This window comes from Bos mutus, chromosome 21 (assembly GCF_027580195.1).
Source record: "Bos mutus isolate GX-2022 chromosome 21, NWIPB_WYAK_1.1, whole genome shotgun sequence".
Lineage (NCBI taxonomy): Eukaryota > Metazoa > Chordata > Mammalia > Artiodactyla > Bovidae > Bos > Bos mutus.
The window spans coordinates 6,214,607-6,237,601 of record NC_091637.1 but is presented as its reverse complement, the minus strand read 5'-3'; the positions used below and the strand labels follow the sequence as shown (position 1 = coordinate 6,237,601).

The 22,995-nt window shown below is 36.6% G+C and overlaps 1 protein-coding gene across 11 annotated transcripts in view; it reads left to right on the top strand.

Annotated features, from left to right (window-relative positions):
* Window positions 1-22,995, top strand: part of MEF2A (myocyte enhancer factor 2A) — a 180,783-nt gene that overhangs the window by 128,028 nt on the left and 29,760 nt on the right. For 7 of the 11 annotated variants that reach the window (XM_070358430.1, XM_070358433.1, XM_070358427.1 and 4 more), the window contains 3 exons: window positions 5,915-6,052; window positions 8,162-8,381; window positions 9,133-9,192. In XM_070358430.1, the coding sequence (XP_070214531.1) occupies window positions 5,915-6,052; window positions 8,162-8,381; window positions 9,133-9,192 (418 nt within the window). Of the gene's footprint in view, window positions 1-5,717; window positions 5,850-5,914; window positions 6,053-8,161; window positions 8,382-9,132; window positions 9,193-22,995 lie in introns of all 11 variants that reach the window. The other 4 variants (XM_070358434.1, XM_070358432.1, XM_070358436.1 and 1 more) reach the window with 2 other exon arrangements.

The window sequence follows — 22,995 nt, the reverse complement described above, 5'->3', positions numbered from 1 at the left end:
TCTTAATTTCTTGAATAAGATAACTGAAATCTGATAATCCTTCTCTGATCATAATTATCTTAGTTGTTGATACCATAATTAATACAGGTCATTAATTAGATAATCAAATAGTTTCAAGAATTTTAACAGCACATTGTTTTTTCTTTTAAAAATCAATACTCAGTCCAGTACTAAGTTCTAAAAAGAACAGACTCTTTCCCCTGCATTTGGATCTGCTGTGAATCATGAGTCAAGGGTGATTTCACTCTTAAAACTGTTAAACAGGTTTTTTTTTTTTTTCTCCAGCAAAAGGTAAAATCATGACTCTCAGCTATATAATGAACATGTCAAGAGTTTAACTTACTGATTTCTGAGGGAGCACAAAAAATGTTGCAACTGGTTAAAGGTAAAGCCAAAGACAAGTGCATAAGCCCATCTAGAAGCTTTTCAGGTGGTTCAGACAGTGAAGAATCTGCCTGCAATGCAGGGGACCCAGATTCAGTCCCTGGGCTGGAAAGATCCCTGGAGAAGGGAATGGCTACCCACTCCAGTATTCTTGCCTGGAGAATGCCAGGGGAGAGAGGAGTCTGGCGGGCTCCTCCACCAGAGTCCATGGGGTCGCAGAGTTGAATGTGACTGAGTGAATAACACTCTAACTCATCAAGAAGGCAAAATGAATTTTCTTCATAGATGCAAAACTGACCTCTTCTTCAGTGAGAAAAGAGATCAGTTGAGACCTCCTGCAGACAGAATCTATTTGTATGTCTATAAACAGTAATTATTTGTATTAGTCTCAGCTTTCTACAAATAAACTTGTTTCTGCAGAGTTGTAAAAGAGCTTGAAGACCGGCACAAACCACAGTGAATCAGATAACCTGGAAAGATGTGTCCTAATGAATGCATTGCTTTAAATTAAGGACACTTAGCAGTTATTTTTCATCCATTTAAGAAATTTTTACAATCTGTCTTTATGTAACGAGTATTGAAGGTAAATGTTATCTAAGGGTATTATTTTAAATCTACGTAAAATTCCCCAACATCACAAAAAGAAAAGCTATTAAAATCATAATAGAATTTAACTTTGTTGTGACAAGTAGAAAGTTTGTTTTTGTAAAGGTGTTTAACTGACACTCCAAAAATAAAATGTCTTCTGTAGAAATGGACTGATAAAATTTGTAGGTACACTAATTTTACAATTTCATGTAAATAATGTTTCTAGTTAGACCCTTTAGATATATTTGGAACACTGATATAAAGACACAGAACAGATTGTATCAAGACAGCTTAAATTGATTAATAATTTAATTTTTCATCACCCATTGATCCCTTTAGCAATTCATAATCTATATTTCAGAATACAGTCATTTAAGAAAAGCAAATAGGATACATTAAGTTAAGTGATGTATGCCCCTGAAATATCAAATTATTCTGGCACAATAGAGTCTTCCCCTTAAGTTTTGCCATAATGGCCTCAAAAAATGTCCATCACATGTACAAGAATAAAACACTTTAAAATCTTGCTTACTTAAGAATGTGGAACATTATTATCATCAGTAATAACTATAGAGAGTACACAGTGCTAATATTCTTGAATGTTCACACTTAAAAGCAGACTGACCCCTTAATGGTGACCTTTCAAGTTGTGTTTTCCAAGTGTTTTTATTGCGGCTGGCTTGCAGCATTTAAGAAAGCTGAAGCTAGCCTGTTTCTTAGATGCCTCGCCTGGCCTTGTTAATAGATACCAGCATTCCACTTGTTAGTACCAGTGACACAGGAGAAACTCTTAATATTATGCTATGGGGTATTGATAAAGAAGACAGAAAAAGTCTTTTTATGGTAGTTGGATCCTCAAAACAACTCTTCATGTTCTAGTGATAAAACCCAAGTTGGATATCCAGCAGAGGTACATGAGCTTATCTGTAGAGCTGATACAACCTCTTGAATTCTCTCACCATGACAGGAACCCCATCTAAAGTGAAGGCTTGCAGAACTGGAGATACCAGAACGCTTTTCTTCCTCATTAGTACAAGTAGGGTTAACCCTATTCTTCTAGGATAAAAGTGTGTGATTATTAAACAAAGACCATATTCTTTTTCTTCTGTAATTTGAAAATGTTCAGAGAGACACACTCGGGTGATTGTTGTTAGTAGAAGAGCAAGACTCTGAATTACCTAGCCTTAAGGTATAGGAATATGCGGGGAAAATATCTGGAGATTTCAGGGTAGAATAAATCAACTTTGTGATAAAATCTGTATATAGGCATCTACTGTATTTGTTCTGTTTCTATAGCTGTGTTGGTTATAAGAGTTGATTGTGTTCCAGTATTCTGAGTGTTAACATCTTCATTGCTGATAGCAAGTTGCGGAGCTTTGGCAGGCAGAACTTGCTACCATGAATGGGGCAGAATTTATCTTCACCTTTTAGTTATAAACAATAGGACTTTTTATGACCAAGTATACATAAAAGTTCAATGATTACTTAGACCCACATATATTACTTAGAGCCTTGAGGCCAATTTTGGAGAAATAGGTGTGGTGTATGCTGCCTCACACTCTAGTAAAGCAATGCTCAAAATTCTCCAAGCCAGGCTTCAGCAATACGTGAACCGTGAACTTCCTGATGTACAAAGCTGGTTTTAGAAAAGGCAGAGGAACCAGAGACCAAATTGCCAACATCCGCTGGATCATAGAAAAAGCAAGAGAGTTCCAGAAAAACATCTATTTCTGCTTCATTGACTATGCCAAAGCCTTTGACTGTGTGGATCACAATAAACTGTGGAAAGTTCTGAAAGAGATGGGAATACCAGACCACCTGACCTGCCTTTTGAGAAACCTGTATGCAGGTCAGGAAGCAACAGAACTGGACATGGAACAACAGAGTGGTTCCAAATAGGAAAAGGAATACGTCAAGGCTGTATATTGTCACCCTGCTTCTTTAACTTCTATGCAGAGTACATCATGAGAAACACTGGGCTGGAAGAAGCACAAGCTGGAATCAAGATTGCCAGGAGAAATATCAATAACCTCAGATATGCAGATGACACCACCCTTATGGCAGAAAGTGAAGAGGAAGTAGAAAGCCTCTTGATGAAAGTGAAAGAGGAGAGTGAAAAAGTTGGCTTAAAGCTCAACATTCAGAAAACGAAGGTCATGGCATCTGGTCCCATCACTTCATGGCACATAGATGGGGAAACAGTAGGAACAGTGTCAGACTTTATTTTTTGGGGCTCCAAAATCACTGCAGATGGTGATTGCAGCCATGAAATTAAAAGACACATACTCCTTGGAAGGAAGGAGTATGTGTTTCCAACCTAGATAGCATTCCAACCTAGATAGCTATTTCCAACCTAGATAGCATATTCAAAAGCAGAGACATTACTTTGCTAACAAAGGTCCTTCTAGTCAAGGCTATGGTTTTTCCAGTGGTCATGTATGGACGTGATAGTTGGACTGTGAAGAAAGCTGAGCACCAAAGAATTGATGCTTTTGAACTGTGGTGTTGGAGAAAACTCTTGAGAGTCCCTTGGACTGCAAGGAGATCCAACCAGTCCATTCTAAAGGAGATCAGTCCTGGGTGTTCATTGGAAGGACTGATGCTAAAGCTGAAACTCCAGTCCTTTGGCCACCTCATGCAGAGAGTTGACTCATTGGAAAAGAGTCTGATGCTGGGAAGGATTGGGGGCAGGAGGAGAAGGGGACGACAGAGGATGAGATGGCTGGATGGCATCACTGACTCGATGGACGTGAGTCTGAGTGAACTCCAGGAGTTGGTGATGGACAGGGAGGCCTGGTGTGCTGCAATTCATGGGGTCGCAAAGAGTCGGACACGACTGAGTGACTGAACTGAACTGATGCTGTCTGCTCATATTTAGTGATGTGTTGTGGTAGAAGTTTGAGGCATGGGCGGGATTCCCAGTGCATGCCAAGAAATTTGAGCAGCTAACATAGATGTCCCAATGATTACTTCTAATTCTGTAAGCATCAAATTGAATAAAGTGAAATTTTAAAATAGACCAGATAAATTTTTAAAAAATTCTCATATCTTAATGTATTGTGTGTTTATATTTTACTACTTTCAAGAAAAGAAGAATTAAAATAGTATTCATAGTTATTATAAATCATATTTGAAAGGATACCAAGATCCATTATTATGAATTAATTTAAAATATACCTTAAGTTAACATAATCATTTGCAGTACAAATGCATTCATCTAGTGTTAGTCTATTGTTCAAACATTTCTTAGGCTAAGTTGGTATGCCTACTTGGAAAATTTTAACATCTGAAAATTTCTCTATGGTTGGCTTGAAAATCAGCAAATCTAAAAGCTATCCAAGTTGTTGAGCTTAAAAATCTACTTTAAAAAAAATTCTACTCTATAATAAGACCCATGAGGATTTTTTTTTTTTTTTTAATTTAAACATTCTGGAAGTAATACTGTATAGAATATTAAGCCCTACTCTTTTAACTAAACAAGTCATTTTGTGGTGATTTTAATTAGAAAAATGCAATATGAAAAAAAAAAACAACTTTATTTTTATCCTAAAGTAAGAAAACAGAAAAATAATCAGTATCGTCCAGGACATTCAAGAAAATTCTCCAGAAAGTCAATTCAGTGGATTAAATTAATCCATGAAGGAGCTCTATAGAAACAGCTGGCAGAGGGTGGGAAAAATCTTGCTGAATTAGTTTTTAATCACAAAATTTAAAGATTTGTGAAGTCAGTAATATGTACATTCTATGTAGGAAAGAGTCATTGCTGTCATACATAAATAAGTATTTGAGTTTTTATACTTGAGAATTACGTAGGAAAATCCGTGTGCGTGCATGCTAAGTTGCTTCAGTTGTGTCCAACTCTTTGTGACCACATGGACTCTAGAACTCCAGGTTCCTCTGTCCATGGATCCTCCAGGGAAGAATACTTGAAAGTGAAGTCGCTCAGTCCTCTTTGACTCTGCGACCCCATGGACTGTATAGTCCATGGAATTCTCCAGGCCAGAGTACTGAAGTGGGTAGCCTTTCCCTTCTCCAGGGGATCTTCCCAACCCAGGGAGCGAATCCAGGTCTCCCGCATTGCAGGCAGATTCTTTACCAACGGAGCTATAAGGGAAGCCCTGAGAATACTGGAGTGTGTTGCTATTTCCTCATCCAGGGGAGTCTTCCTAACCCAGGGATCAAACCCACATCTCTTACATCTCCTGCATTGGCAGGAAAATTATAGCATTTAAGAACAAATTAGGGATGAAATTACTGGGATAGCGTGCGTATTATTTCTGGTGAAAGGGATAAACTCTCAGGCAAAAAGGAATGTCAGTAGATGAAGTTGCTGAAATGTTCATTTCATAAAAATGCTGCAATAACTTCTCAAAGTATCATCTTGATATATTTTGGGATCTCATACTCGTTGATCCTGTTAGACAAGTTGATCAGGCTGTAATCAGATTTAGATTGTAACTATCAGAGCAGTGAGTAATTTCATATTCTTTAGGAAGTTTGGAAAGGAAGAATCCAAATATGGAAATACTCCTTTTCTCTTAATGTACAATGGGAACATAATTTTGCTTATGTATAAGGATTACCTTATTTGAAGAATTACAGTACACTTGTGATCATTTAAAACCATTTCAGTGGCTCTTGTATTACTCAGTTCATTCAGTCTGTGCTCTCTTACTTAATTTTTACAAAAAAGACTCATGGCAAGTTAGTATCATTTGTGTGTGAATTTTCCAATTGTATTTCAGACTTTAAGAAAAAAAGGCCTTAATGGTTGTGAGAGTCCTGATGCTGACGATTACTTTGAGCACAGTCCACTCTCGGAGGACAGATTCAGCAAACTAAATGAAGATAGTGATTTTATTTTCAAACGAGGCCCTGTAAGTACTTTTACTTTACCTCTACTTTTTATTTGTTGATCCTTTTTGTTAACTTCATTATTTAGGCTCTGAACAAGAAGGAACACAGAGGGTGCGACAGCCCAGACCCTGATACTTCCTATGTGCTAACTCCACATACAGAAGAAAAATATAAAAAAATTAATGAGGAATTTGATAATATGATGCGGAATCATAAAATCGCAGTGAGTACTAAAGTATGGTTTGTGCTTTTATCTTGTGCATGAAGAGACTGACCACACCTCTTGTTGTTTGTTTCACAGTGGGTGATGACAGCAGTAAGTAGAAGGAGGGAGGGGGGAGGTATTAATTTGTTTTGAATTTATAGAACCTCAAGATAAAATTGCAGAAATCTTAACAGTAGTACATCTTCAGTGTCTTAAATGTAGAAGTGAAGAGAAAACATCCTAATCTGGGCTCTACTACTATCTCCTTACTTTTGAATAGGGCATCTAAACATCCTAGATTCCAATTTCCTCATCTGTAAAGTGAATGAATTGGCTCACATAATTTTTTAAGGTCCCTTCCAGCTTTAAATTCCCATGATTTTAAATATAAGGATGCATTTGAGACTTCCCTCTCCCTCTCATGACTTTTAAAATATTACATAGACTTTAGATTTTGAGACTATAAAATATGGCTAGATTTTATTATATAATTTGGTGCTTCAAAATTATTTTTAATTATTTTATATAGTTGCTATAATAGTAGCTTACTTTTTGACTCTTTGTAAGTGTCCCAAAACAACTTGACGACAGTACCTCCAAATTCCTATTCTTTTCTTGCCCTGTCAGTGTTAAGGAAGAGCACCTTGACTTGATTTTAACTTAAGGAAACTGTGTTCTTAAACTGGTTGCAAAACACAGTTACTTAAAAAATTTTCCATGCTCACACATCTAATGCTAAAAAAGTGCTCTTTTGATAGTTCAAAGAGTTCTCACTGAAGCTCCATTGGCAAGAGTTGCTTAAGACATTATTCTTGATCTAATTTTTCTAACACTATATATGTGTTGTAGTCTTCATGAATAAATTGGTGCCACTGCTATTTATTTCACTACCAGAGTTAATTCTCTTAAAACTATGCCCTAATGTATGTATTATGGATTATTTCTTCAAAATAGTCTGATGCTATAAGAAGAAGCCCATGGACAACAGATTTAAGGAGATATTTTTGTGGTAATACCCTTCTTAATAAACATAACAACAGAAAAAATAAAGCAAAATTCGTTTTGACCTCATATGGATGTTGGTGACCTTGCAGATAACATTAACCTGCAAAAACTTTGTATAAATAAAATTGCTTTACCTTTAAAAAATTTTTATCATATATCTGTTGTTTTATATCTTTTAATGAGTTATAATTTTCTCCTTGAAATAAACTATTGAATAAAGTACTTAATTATTTATACTCTTTCAACTTTGAATTAGCAGTATTACCTTAATTGGGAAATCACTGTTTTAAAATGTAAGGAGAGGAAAGTTTTTATTTTCTCTCAGATTATAAAGAGGATTGTTATATTTATCATGGTTAACAAGTATAAGTGGCCTATGGAGGAAATGAAAGAGGAAAATAGAAAATAGTGTTTTTAAGGGACCATGGTATATTTTGGAGGGAAATAAAATAACATAACTTTGTAATTTAATCTTTATACATTTAAAGATAACTTGTCAGTAGTTAATTTTGCTTAAGTTTTTTTTTTTGCATTTTTATTACACTCGTTACATTGTGTTTTATATACATAGAAAAATTTGTTTTTTTTTTTTTTTTTCCAGTTTTGTCCATTAAGAAGTGTAGTGAATTAAATCAGACAAGGGCAGATTTGATGTATGAAGTTTATGATACGTGTACATCCTTTCTCTCTTTTGTTATATTTGGAATCTCCCAACTGAAGTGTCATGTTACTAAACTTATTTGCATGTATATAAGTGCTAATTTATGCTTTCTTGGTAACAGTGATGTATTTACAATGTTTTAAGTTGGACAGCACATCTTTAATATCAGGTTCTGGCCTTTCATGTTCATCTCTATGAATATTTGAAATATATAATGTACATATTATACTAGCATATATGTATTACTGTATAAAAATTGAAATTGAAAATGTTCATGGTAAATATTCTCATATAATTGTAAAGAAAGTAACTTCAACCTGCAACTTTATTTTAAGAACTTACCTCCATCTTCTGCTTTTAGTAACTAGTGTTACCTTACCAAATTAAAGTGCATAAGTTATTAAATTTAATTAGATGAAAATGAAACTAACAGTTTTCTCTTCCTTGTTCTTTATTTACAGCCCGGTTTGCCACCTCAGAATTTCTCAATGTCTGTCACAGTCCCTGTGACCAGCCCCAGTGCTTTGTCTTACACTAACCCAGGGAGTTCACTTGTGTCCCCATCTTTGGCAGCCAGCTCAGCATTAGCAGATACAAGCATGCTCTCTCCACCTCAAGCCACATTACATAGAAACGTATCCCCTGGAGCTCCTCAGAGACCACCCAGTACTGGCAGTGCAGGTATGTACTGATACTTATTCTTCTGATTCTTTAACTAAAAGAATGAAAAAATTAATTGCTAATATGAACAGTTTCTTATTCTGCTACTCATAATGTTCTTGCTTTGATGAGCAAGAGTCACTACTACATAATTGCCCCCATTTTAAAGTGTTTTTTTTTTTGAAAGTCTGTGGCTCTAGCATTGTACAGGTATTGTGGAACAAATAGAGAACCTTCCTATTTTGGAAAATAAGCTTTCCATATCATGGGGATGCTATACCTAGACAGGCAGAAAATTTATTTAGGATATCATAAAGATTAAAAATTGATTGTGAGCCAGTTGTGTTAAAAAATAAATGGAGAGGTAGAGTCACTTAGAATTAGAGCATTCTCTGCATCCCCCTCCGCCTGATTTGTTCATTAACTCAGAAATTTGAGGTGCATTTACTGCATCTCTGTGTATAATGCAATTATCTCCTGTCCCATTATTCCTAGATTTTATGGCACTCCATTAGCACTGCCCCTAATTCTTGTCAACATGTACTTATTTGGTATTGAGTCACAAGACGGCAGACATGTCCAGAGCTTGATAGATGAGTGCCTATATGTTTGACTACATCATAATGCCTAGTTCAGACTGGACTAGTTTTTATTTTCATGTTTTTTAGGAATGAAGTGAGGGTTACCTCTGGTCAATTCATTCTCATTCAGATAAGGAGAATCAATTCACATTCACTCCTTGCCCTCTCTCCTCTCTCTGTAATGTTGTTAGGTGGGATGTTGAGCACTTCAGACCTCACAGTGCCAAATGGAGCTGGAAGCAGCCCAGTGGGTGAGTGAATTCCTACTGCCTCACTTTGTTGGCATCTGTCTTATCTGAGAGAAAAGGAATACTGTCCCTCAAACAAGGGTTTCTACCAAGTAGAGAGGAAAATATGGGGATAAATGACTAGAGTAGACCATGTCACTTTATGATTTGTTTAGTTACTGCTTTCACTAAGAGTTTTTGATACCCCTGTGTTATTCCTCATACCTTGGCCTTACATTCACTTATTCATTCAATAAATATTTATTGAATGCCTCCTTCATAGCAGACATTGTTCTTTTCTAAAGACTAAATTGCCTTAATACAATTTTTACATTAAGACAATTTCTTAAAGAGAAGCTTTCCGTGTCATCTGTCCCTACCAAAGTCAGACTGTTAGCAGACTGCTGTATTTTACAATTATATGAAATGTTTTCAGAGAGATTGCCATAGGAAGAAATAGTGGGCCTAATAGATAGACCCCTAATAGTGGGTCTGTCTCCACGGGATCAGTTTTGATGGTCACATGTGGAGCATTGACGTTTTGTCGTGGTTGCTGCCAGATTGGCTCTTTTGCTTTGGAACCCCTCCCAAGATTACTCTCAGTTTAAAAATTTCGTAAATGTGTCTGCCCAGCCGTGAAATCCTGGTAAAGATAGATTATGATCTTAACATTACAGAAACATGGCATATATGTCATAGAGTCACAGGAATAACTGTATTATTTTGGGTTACCATCAGATTTAGTTGTATTGGTCTCTTCATGTATGATAATCCCAGTTACCTTCATTTTTATCTGAAAGCAAGGGAAGGAATTCCCTTCTGTTTTTATTTTATTTTATTTTTTTAACTACCTTATTGATTACTCTTAACAGCCATATATGCTATTACTTTGACTATAAGAATAATAGAGTATTATGAATGTATACTTTTTATTTTATTTTTAAACTTTACAATATTGTATTAGTTTTGCCAAATATCGAAATGAATCCACCACAGGTATACCTGTGTTCCCCATCCTGAACCCTCCTCCCTCCTCCCTCCCCATACCCTCCCTCTGGGTCGTCCCAGTGCACCAGCCCCAAGCATCCAGTATCGTGCATCGAACCTGGACTCGCGACTCGTTTCATACATGATATTATACATGTTTCAATGCCATTCTCCCAAATCTCCCCACCCTCTCCCTCTCCCACAGAGTCCATAAGACTGATCTATACATCAGTGTCTCTTTTGCTGTCTCGTACACAGGGTTATTGTTAGCATCTTTCTAAATTCCATATATATGCGTTAGTATACTGTATTGGTGTTTTTCTTTCTGGCTTACTTCACTCTATAATAGGTTCCAGTTTCATCCATCTCATTCGAACTGATTCAAATGTATTCTTTTTAATGGCTGAGTAATACTCCATTGTGTATATGTACCACAGCTTTCTTATCCATTCATCTGCTGATGGGCATCTAGGTTGCTTCCATGTCCTGGCTATTATAAGTAGTGCTGCAATGAACATTGGGGTACACGTGTCTCTTTCCCTTCTGGTTTCCTCAGTGTGTATGCCCAGCAGTGGGATTGCTATTGCGTGATCAAAGAGACATCTGAAAACAGATCACTTATAGAAAAATTCCCTATTACATATGTTCAACCTACTTATACCAAAAATGTGAGGAGCTGCTTCCCTTGTGACTCAGCTGGTAAAGAATCCGCCTGCAATGTGGGAGACCCAGGTTCCATCCCTGGGTCGGGAAGATCCCCTAGAGAACAGAAAGGCTACCCACTCCAGTATTCTGGCCTGGAGAATTCCATGGACTGTATAGTCCATGGGGTCGCAAAGAGTCGGACATGACTGAGCAGCTTCTACTTATCTGCCTTAAGAAAATTTTGATGATTGAATAACTTAATTTAAAATGATTAGAAAGAAAAACAGTATTTAATGAGAGTTAAAAAACATATAGTGACCTAAAGTAGGAATAAATGCCTAATTGTTTCTGCCTCTGTATTAATCTCTGTTTTAATGGACTCAGATAGGACCTGTTGTATGATCTTTTTTAACAGATAATTAAATGTGGAGAAATTCATAAAGGTCTTACCAATTATACATTAGGACTGCTATCCTTGTAACTGTATTTCCTAATATTTATAGTTTATTTCTTTTCAACTCTATTTTAGTTGCTTATATGCCCATATACTCTTTTTATTGGAGAAGGCAATGGCACCCCACTCCAGTACTCTTGCCTGGCAAATCCCATGGACGGAGGAGCCTGGTAGGCTGCAGTCCATGGGGTCGCTAAGAGTCCGACAGGACTGAGTGACTTCACTTTCACTTTTCACTTTTCCTGCATTGGAGAAGGAAATGGCAACCCACTCCAGTGTTCTTGCCTGGAGAATCCCAGGGACGGGGGAGCCTCGTGGGCTGCCATCTGTGGGGTCGCACAGAGTCTGACACGACTGAAGTGACTTAGCAGCAGCATACTCTTTTTATGTTGCATTTTCCTATATGCTTTTAGTCTCCCAACACTATGCATCTTTCTCTCCTCTCTACTTTCCAGCCTGCTTAAGGCTAGAATCAATAATTTCTATTTTGTTTAATATTAATTTTGACTAGTTCTCAGTTTTAATTCCCAAATTACTTTTATTTCATAACTATTTGAAGATTTCTAATGTGTTTTCCCTTTGCCTTTGTTTTTTCCTCTCATCCTTCTGGCTTGATAAACATTGTTCTCCTTCCTACCAAACAAGTCTTTTAATTCTTTTCTTGCTTTATTTTTGGTTTTTGTACTGTCCATACTTCCCTAAAGCTTTTTCTCTTTTCTTTCTTATCTGCCGTGCAACTATAAATCTAGACTTTGCTGCTCAGTTTTCTGTGTTCCATTTGATGAGTTCAGACTCAGATTTTGCCATCATCTTAATTTGACCTTTTACATATTATCTAATCCTGTTACTTTTATTTCTTTTTTACATTCATGTTTCTTTTGTAAGCTTCCTCCGCTTGTTTCTAGACCCTCAGGTTTGGAGGGTCACATTAGTCACACTGTTCAAATCATGGCCCAGCATCTCAGCATCTCTCAGTATGCTATTCACTTACCCCTTTATACTTCTATTCCACTCCTGTTCCCTTTCTCCTCCCCCACCCCCAGTCCCCAGTCATAGGCAACTGTTTTAATATGTTTAGTGCTAATAGTGTTAATTAATCATGTTAATGATCATGATTAGTGAACATGAATTTTTTTTAATTTAAAATTTAAGTATTAAGATATTTTAACTGCTTAGTGAGTTACTTGAAAGTCCATTTGTTACTACACAATAATACAGTATAACCTCAGTCTTATGACACATCAAGATTGAATGTCTTGATTCCTCGCTGGTTCGTACATTATATACCTATTTTACCTGTGCTAGGTGTATTTCTACTTTTTCTACTTGTTTGCTTTATATCCTAAATGATGTTTTTGTTGTAACTGCTTTTTAATATGTACCACCTTAGAATTCATATTCAACTAAGTAGACACATTGCATCACTTAATTCAGATACCAAATGGAAGTTATTATTTTTGTGCAGTACTTATAGCATACATATTTCTTGCTGTAAATCACCCCCCACCCCAATAAATGGTCTCTCATAGGTATTGTAGAAGTATTGTTAGTTTTTGTGAAGAAGAGTCAGAAAATGTATTTTAGCCTATTTCAGCAATGATGCCGTTTTCGTTTAGTAGTTTGGAAAAATAGTTTAAACTCAGAGAAGGCAATGGCAACCCACTCCAGTGCTCTTGCCTGGGAAATCCCATGGACGGAGGAGCCTGGTAGGCTACACTCCATGCGGTCGTGAAGAGTCGGACATGACTGAGCGACTTCACTTTCACTTTTCACTTTCATGCATTGGAGAAGGAAATGGCAGCCCACTCCAGTGTTCTTGCCTGGAGAATCCCAGGGACGGGGGAGCCTGGTGGGCTGCCGTCTATGGGGTCGCACAGAGTCAGACATGACTGAAGCGACTTAGTAGTAGTAGTAGTAGTAGTTTAAACTCAATTTTATCCCTGAAATCTTTTTTAATATAAAGATTAAACATTTTAAATTCCAAGAGAAATTAAGAAAATTATTAAAAATTGTGGATATGATTTCTCATCTACATTTTTCAAAGTATGTTTCTTGGAACTACATGAAAAGAATTACTTACCTATATGAGTGGCAAACCTTGTACCAAGTAAAACTAAGCAGGTTTCTTTACTGTAGGACATCTCAGAGCCTTTACAATGCTAACCTGTTTAGCATTTTTACTAATACTTTAAACTGTGGTTATTCAAAGTGATATTACAGTAGAACCCTCCCCCCTTTTTTTTTCCTAATGAAAAATCATCTTGTAGGATTCAGTTCAGTTCAGTCACTCAGTCGTGTCCAACTCTTTGCAACCCCATGGACTGCAGCACGCCAGGCTTCCCTGTCCATCACCAGCTCCCAGAGCCTACTAAAACTCATGTCCATCCAGTCGGTGATGCCATCCAACTGTCTCATCCTGTGTCATCTCCTCCTCCTGCCTTCAATCTTTCCGAGCATCAGGGTCTTTTCCTATGAGTCACTTTTTCGAATCAGGTGGTCAAAGTATTTGAGTTTTAGCTTCAGCATCAGTCCTTGCAATGAATATTCAGGACTGGTTTCCTTTAGGATGGACTGGCTGGATCTCCTTGCAGTCCAGGGGACTCTCAAGAGTCTTCTCCAACACCACAATTCAAAAGCATCAATTCTTCGGTGTTCAGCTTTCTTTATCATCCAAGTCTGACTTCTATACATGACTACCTGGAAAAACCGTAGCTTTGATTAGACGGACCTTTGTTGGCAAAGTAATATCTCTGGTTTTTAATATGCTGTGCAGGTTGGTTATAGCTTTTCTTCCAGGGAGCAAGCGTCTTTTAATTTCATGGCTGCAGTCACCATCTGCGGTGATTTTGGAGCCCCCAAAACAAAGTCAGCCACTGTTTCCACTGTTTCCCCATCCATTTGCCATGAAGTGATGGGACCAGATGCCATGACCTTAGTTTTCTGAATGTTGAGCTTTAAGCCAACTTTTTCACTCTCCTCTTTCACTTTCATCAAGAGACTCTTTAGTTCTTCACTTTCTGCCATAAGGGTGGTGTCATCTGCATATCTGAGGTTATTGATATTTCTCCCAGCAATCTTGATTCCAACTTGTGCTTCATCCAGCCCAGCATTTCTCATGATGTACTCTGCATATAAGTTAAAGAAGCAGGGTGCCAGTATACAGCCTTGCTGCTGCTGCTGCTAAGTCGCTTGGTTATGTCCAACTCTGTGTGACTCCATAGATGGCAGCCCACCAGGCTGCCCTGTCCCTGGGATTCTCCAGACAAGAACACTGGAGTGGGTTGCCATTTCCTTCTCCAAGGCATGAAAGTGAAAAGTGAAAGTGAAGTCGCTCAGTTGTGTCTGACTCGTAGCAACCCCATGGACTTCAGCATACTAGGCGCCTCCATCCATGGGATTTTCTAGGCAAGAGTACTGGAGTGGCTTGCCATTGCCTTCTCCAAGGCAGCCTTGACATACTTCTTTTCCTATTTGGAACCTGTCTGTTGTTCCATGTCCAGTTCTAACTGTTGCTTCTTGACCTGCATACAGATTCCTCCAGAGGCAGGTCAGGTGGTCTGGTATTTCCATCTCTTCAGGAATATCACTGTTGTCATCTACACAGTCAAAGTCTTTTGTGTAGTCAATGAAGCAGAAGTAGATTTTTTTGTTTGGAGTTTCCTTGCTTTTCCTATGATCCAGAGGATGTTAGCAATTTGATCTCTGGTTCCTCTACCTTTTCTAAACTCAGCTTACACATCTGGAAGTTCTCTGTTCATGTACTGTTGAAGCCTAGCTTGAATTTTGAGCATAATCTCGCTGGCATTTGAAATGAGTGCAATTATACGGTAATTTGAGCATTCTTTGCCTTTCTTTGGGATTGGAATGAAAGCTGACGTTTTCCAGTCCTGTGGAACTGCTGAGTTTTCCACATTTGCTGGCATACTGAGTGCAGCACTTTAACAGCATCATCTTTTAGGATTTGAAATAACTCAGCTGGAATTCCATCACCTCCACCAGCTTTGTTTGTAGTTATCCTTCTTAAGGCCCACTTGACTTCACACTCCAGGATATCCGGCTCTAGGTGAGTGATCATGTCATTGTGGTTACCTTAGTCATTAAGAGCTTTTTTGTATCATTCTGTGTATTTTTGCTACCTCTTGTTAATCCCTTCTGTTACGTCCTTGTCGTTTTTGTCCTTTATTGTGCCTATCTTGCATGAAATATTCCTTGGTATCTCTGATTTTCTTAAAAGAGATCTAGTCTTTTAGACAATTCTACTGTTTTCCTCTATTTCTTTGCATTGTTCACTTAAGAAGACTTTCTTATCTCTTCTTGCTATTCTCTGGAACTCTGCATTCAGTTGGGTATATCTTTCCCTTTCTCCATTGTCTTTTGCTGCTCTTCTTTTCTTTCTCTTCTTTTCTTAGCTCCCAGACAACCACTTTGCCATCTTGTATTTCTTTTTCTTGGGGATGGTTTTGGTCATGACCTCCTGTACAGTGTTACAAACCTCTGTCAATAGTTCTTCAGGCACTCTGTGTACCAAATCTAATCCCTTGAATCTGTTCATCACCTCCACTGTATAACGATTTGATTTAAGTCATACCTGAGTGGACTAGTTGTTTTTCCTACTTTCTTCAGCTTGAGCCTGAATTTTCCAATAAGGAGCTGATGATCTGAGCCAGAGTCAGCTCCAGGTTTTGTTTTTTGCTGACTGTCTAGAGCTTCTCCATCTTCTGTAAAGAATATAATCAATCTGATTTTTATATTGACCATCTGGTAATGTCCATGTGTAGAGTCATCTCTTGTGTTTTGGAAGAGGGTGTTTGTTATGACCAGCGTGTTCTCTCGGCAAAATTCTGTTAGGTTTTGCTCGGCTTCATTTTGTACTCCAAGGCCAAATTTGCCTGTTCCTCCAGGTATCGAGGTCCCCTATGAAGAAAAGGACATTTTTGTTGTGTTTGTTGTTAATTCTAGGAGGTCTTGTGGGTCTTTATAGAATTGTTCAACTTCATCTTCGACATTAGTGATTGGAGCATAGACTTGGATTACTGTGATATTGAGTGGTTTGCCTTGGAAACGAACTGAGATCATTATGTCATTTTGGGTACCTGTAGAATAATAATAAAAAGAATAAAACACCCTCCCAGACCTTATTATTTCTGCTTGACATACAAGCAAATTACTAACTAAAAGCACAGTTAGGAGCAATACAAGATAAATGAAAGCCTGCATTAAAAATGGACAATAGAACCAACTTCTTAGAAACTCCAGGGTTTGGGATTATTAGGCACAAACTTTGACTTTAACGTAGCAGTGTTTATTGTGTCAAAGAAATAAAAAGATTAAGGATTTTGTCCAGAGAACTGGCATCTTTAAAAATGAACATTTATAACTAAAAATATAATAGTGTTTAAAACTTATTAAGTGGGTTTTGTAAGAGATTTAGTCAAAGCAAAAGGGAGAATTGGTGAATTAAAAGATAAGACAGGAACAGTATTCAGAATTTTTGAGATTAAAGGATGGATAATTCAAAAGAAGATTAAGACCTACAGGGTACAGCGAGAAGTTATAACATAGTTAAAATTGGAGTCTCAGTAGGCAAAAAGAGAGAAAATTGGCCAGAAGCAGTATTTGAACAGATAATCACTGAGAGTTTTCCAAACCTGACAAACACATCAAGCCACAGATTCCAGAAGGCTTATAAAACCCATGTGGGATGCAGGTAAAGTTGTGCTTTAAGAGAAATCTGTCTTTTAAAACAGAAGGCTGGAAAACCCTGAGCTAAATAAGCCTGTATCTCTGTAGGAATAAACAAGTTAAAGAAAATTAGAAGTAAGTTATAAAGATAAGAGCAGAAGTTATTGAAATGTTATATTTGTATCAATGTTCAATTCAAAATATATTCTAATTTCTATTTTCTGATTTCCATTATAACTTCTTTTTTGATCTATAGTTATTTAGAAGTCAATTTCCTAATTCCAAATGCATGGTGTTTTGTAGTTATCTTCGGGTATCGTTTTCTAGCTCAACTGTTTTATTACCAGAGTACTTAACTCCATATGATTAAATTCTCTGAAATTTGTATACTTGTGTGTGTGGCTCAGCATGTGGTCACATTTGGTTCTTTGCACACAAAATGACATTTTTTGTTTTTATACAAAAAGAATGTAAACATTGAAAAGAATATTCTATACTGTAAGCAGAGATTGTACATTCTACTTGTTTTAACCAAATGTTTTATACTTAAATACGATAACTTATTGTATTCGTCCACATTTAGAAACTTTGATAGACCAGTTCCAGGTAGTTTCACTTTATCTTTAAACTGCCATCAGTTTTACTGATCCTGTCATTTTCAAATGCATAATACATTTTCAGGTGAACCCCCCATTTGCCTTAATCTTATTTTAACTTTTTTGGAGTCTTCTGTCTGTTTCTAAAAGCTGGAGGGCTTCAGGCCCATGTCCTATTGAAAGCAGAAGCATCCTTGAACTTTTTAAGTGTTGAATAAACTCTAAATATTCATTGAAAGGACTGATGCTGAAGCTGAAGCTCTGATACTTTGGCCATCTGATGGTGAAGAGCCAATTCATTGAAAAAGACCCTGATGCAGGAAAAGATTGAGGGCAAGAGGAGAAGCAGGTGGCAGAGGAATGAGATGGTCGGATGGCATCACGGACTCAATGGACATGAGTTTGAGCAAACTCGAGGTCGAGGAGATAGTGAAGGACAGGAAAGCCTGGCGTGCTGCAGTCCATGGGGTCACTAAGAGTGGGATATCACTTAGCGACTGAACAACAAAACTCAGGATAAGGAGAGACTTGCTAAATAGGAAACCAGAGAAAGCCTAACCGTAAAGAAAAGATTGATCAGCTTGCCTGTGTTAAAATTTGGAACCTTTGTTCATCAAGATACCATAAAGAGAATGAAAAGGCAATATAGAGTCAGAGAATATATGTGGCGTACATATAAAACAGAACTTTTTATGAAGAATACTTACAAATTATAAAGAAAAGGAAAATTTAGTTTTAAAAATGTGCATGAAAACAGACATTTCAAAAAAGAAAAAAACTATCCAAGTGTCTAATAAACATGTGAAAAGAAGCTTGTGATTCAGTAATCAAGGAAATGCAAAATTAAAACCACAGGATAGCATTGGGTACCTACCAAGGCAGCTAAAGCAAACTAGATAATACCAAGTGTTAACAAGAGTATGGAAAAGCCCAAACTCTTATACACTGATGATGGTAGTGCTAATTGGTGTGATCATTTTGACATTATCTACTAAGGCAAATATGTTTATTCCATGACCCAGCATTTTCACTCATCCTTAAATACTAGAGAAGTGCATATTTGCATCATGAGCACCAAGAGATATGTAAAAGAATATGCATGTCATTATTCATTACAGCCAGCATCTAGAAAGAATCCAGATTTCTGTCCACAGTAGAGTAGATGAGTATATGATAGTATCTTTACATGAAGTAACGCTATACTTCAGTGAATATGAAGGAACTGTAGCGGTAATCAAACTAGCAGTATTCTTTGGGGTTCTAACAATGTTCTCTTTCTTGGTCTGCTAATGGTTTCATGGTTCATATGATAAATCCTTGCTCCTCTAAGTTTTTGTTTCATAAAATTTTCTGTATATGTATTAAAAGTTTTAGAAATACACTTTGCTGTTAAAAATAATTATACTCATGTATGTTGAGATACTTAAAACTATAAGAGAATGTAATTGTATAGTAGTATACTATTAATTGTATTGTATTATATACTATTAATTGTATTATATAATAGTTATACTGTTAATTCTGAAATTTAGAGAGAAAAACAGTTCACACATTCACACTCAACAAAGATTTGGCGGCCTTTTGAGACTGGGCGTTACTGTCTGCATGTGGCAGCTGATAGGCAGGTTAATCTTAAAATCATGAAGTGAGTCAGAATAAAGACAAGCCAACAACAGCCAAGGTCGGCAAAGTGGAAAGCTGTAAAGACTGTGGCCCCTCCATGTTGAGCTCTGAAGGCACTGAGCCTGCAGCCCCAAGCCATCTTATGTGAGAGAATAGATTTTTTTCATTCTTAAGAGAAAAAGGAAATAGGAAATAGAGACACAGGCATAGAGAACAAATATGTGGATGCCAAGGGAGAAGAGGTTTGACTTGGGATTAACACATATACGCTGTTGATACTGTTTATAAAATGGAACACTAATGAGAACATACTCTACAGCACAGGAACTGTACTTAATGTACCGTGGTGACCTGAAGGGGAAGGAAATCTAAAAAGGAGGGAATTATATGTATAGCTGATTCATTTTGCTCTACAGTAGAAACTAACACATTGTAAAGCAACTAAAGTCCAATAAAAATGTAAAAGAGAAGAAGATAAAGTACAAGCCACATCTAATATTTGATAAATGGATAAACATTTAATGTACTTAAATGTGCAATGCAGAAAAGAAACCCAACTAGTATTTTTAAAATTGAAAAGAATGTTCATTGTTGATAATAATCATAAATTCAAATAAAAATGAAACAAAAAATCCCCACCTAGTAATTGCCAACTATTGCCACTTTTTATTGTGACATGAAAAGCTGATGAAGGTGGGTAAAGCTGATGATCTGTTATGTGTTTGTAGTATTGCAAATTAGTAGCAGTCATTTTGGAAAGTTATTGACAATATATTTCAGTAGTCATAAAAACACCTGTTTTCCTCTAAGATGTGTAAGAAATGTGTAAGTTATTACATTTCTAAGAATCTATCCTAAAGAAATCAATCAGATTATGCAAAGGTTCCTTCCAACTTTATTTCTAGTAGGGAATAACAAGAAAATATAAACATATTCAACATATGAAAATTAAGTAAATTAAAATTTTCAACTTAATTCCTTTTTAGTTGTGATTTAAAACTATGCCAAAAATATATACATGGAAAGGAGAAGAAACCTAAAATGATTATAATAGTTAGAATAGTGGGAATGTGTTTTCCCTCCTTTTTTCTAGTTTTTGAACTTTGTTGTTCTTGTTGAGTCGCTGAGTCCTGTCCAACTCTTTGCAACCCCATGAACTGCAGCACACCACCCTTCCTTGTCTTTCACTATCTACCAGAGTTTGCCAAAAGTCATGTCCATTGAGTCAGTGATGCCATCCAACCATCTCATCATCTGTTTCCTCTTCTCCTATTGTCCTCAGTCTTTCCTAGCATCAGGATCTTTCCAATGAGTCAGCTCTTTGCATCAGGTACCAAAGTATTGGAGTTTCAGTATCACCGCCAGTCCTTCCAGTCAATGTTCAGTGTTGATTTCCTTTAGGATTGACTGGTTTGATCTCCTTGCAGTCCAAGGGCAGACTCGCAAGAGTCTTCTCCAACACCACAATTCAAAAGCATCAATTCCTTGGCACTCAGCCTTCTTTATGGTCCACCTGTACATGACTACTGGAAAAACCATAGCTTTAACTGTATGGACCTTTGTCAGCAAAGTGATGTCTCTGCGTTTCAATATGCTGTTGTCTAGGTTTATCATAGCTTTTCTTCAAAGAAACAAGTGTCTTTTAATTTCATGACTGCAGTTACCATCCACAGTGATTTTGGAGCCCAAGAAAATAAAATCTTGTCATATCTGTTTGCCATGAAGTGATGGGACTGGATGCCATCTTAGTTTTTTGAATGTTGAGTTTTAAGCCAACTTTTTCACTAGGCTCTTTAGTTCCTCTTCAGTTTGTGCCTTTAAAGTGGTATCTGCCTATCTGAGGTTGTTGATATTTCTCCCAGCAATCTTGATTCCAGCTTGTGAGTCTTCCATCTGGTGGCATTTCACATGATGTACTCTGCATATAAGTTAAATAAGCAGGGTGACAAAATGCAGCCTTGACAATATGGTACCTCTTCAGTCATAAAATTATTATAGTAAATTAGAGCATTCATTTGTTTTTTTTCTTATAAAATGATTTTGTGAGTATATTATATATGTTGTTGTCCAAATAAAACCTGCTGGTTTTGCACGTATTATAAATTGTATACATTTATCATGGAGGCAATCTGCTTATTGAGTATGGTTTACTAAGTAAATTTCTCTAGAGAGAATTTTCATTTAATACTCAGGTAATGCTGTAATTCAGATGATTTGGGGAACTCTTTAACTTTGGGCCTATGTTCAAAGATCAAGCAAAGTAAAATCACCAAAATCCAGCAATTTCACTTTTCTAAAACATGTAGAGAAAGAGAAAAAAATATACAGGAGTAGAATGAGCTCAGTGAGATCTTGGAGTTGATAGGGTTGAGTGAAGGTAATAAGGATTTGCATTACAACAGAGTCAGTGACACTTAAAAAGAAGAGATAGGTAAGGAGAAAGGGATTATAAAGAAAGACTAGCAAAGCTTGATAGCTCTGTGAAAGTGAGGATGGGCAGGATGGAGGAAACAGTAGAACAGTCACAGGTTGAGTTTGAAATGACAGCAGCATATCTGGGGGAAACTTCCCACCACATGATTGTGTGTAGCCTGGAAATTAGGAGACACAAAGCAGAAATACAGATTTAAGAGTCATTTTGAGGCAGAAGTTGAACCCATGGGGATGCATGAAGTCTCTAAAAGAGAAGGAGAATGTAGCCTTTCAGGGACTGTGCACTCAGAAGAGGTTTAGAGGAAATACAGAAGAACCTGAATCTCATGATTTTCTGTTTTAGATCCTAAGTGTTTAATGGACAGAATCCATGTTCTTCATCATATAGGAATTTTCATTGAATCAAGTAAATAAGTCATCAGTGATTTTAAAACCCATGGTCTTTTTAAATTTTAGAAACTTAATTTCTTTATACAAATGACATAATTTTATAGATGTAAATATATTTTCATTTATTTACTTTTTAATGAGTAATCTGCTGAAAGTTTAATTTTATGAAAAACTTGTCAACTATGACAGAGTTAATTATTAACCTTGCTTTGGATGAATTTTTCAGAATCCTTTGAGATTTTCAAAATCCTTTCCATGTCAGTTCAACTTCTCAGATAGATTCATAGTAATAAGCCCTAGAAGAGTAGAATTAAGAACATGGGAGTGCTTTCTAGCCACTTCAGTGCAGTATTTGAGCTGATAAGCTATTCTGAAATAGGAGCCAGATTGATATAATTGAATGACTTGCTTTAGAGCTATAGGACCATAATTAAGATTAACTTTGTCAACTTTCTAGAGGTATAGTATTCAGTGCTAAGCATTTTTGTCACAGTGGTATCAAGGCATAAGCTATCATAAAGCCTGAAAACACATTTTAATAAAAGTCACATTATATTGGGTTTATTCATTTAGAGTCAGTACTTTATTCCTAAATTTTTAAGCTGTGACAAGATGAGTTATATACTTAAAAGTATATACTTCAAAAGTCTGTCCCAACAATATCTTCTTTTTGGTCATAAAAAATGAATTGGAAGTAAGGTGGCATACGTTAGGTAGTATATCACTATACTCCACAAAATAACGAATGGTACATCTGTTTCAGTCTGGCAAGTTACCAAATGCTTTTTACATCATCTTGTAATCATCTGCTATAGACTCCGACTTCACACTCAGAAATACTGTGCTTTTAGGTCCCCTTTCGTTCTTGTAATTTAATTCTCATGGGTTGCTCTGGTACCATATCTAACTGAAAAACATCATAGATTCCTCAGGGAAAAAGTTAATATTTCTTGATAATGCATTTTTCTAAATTATACCTTTGCATCATTTTATAATGTATTTGAGAGGAAATACTGC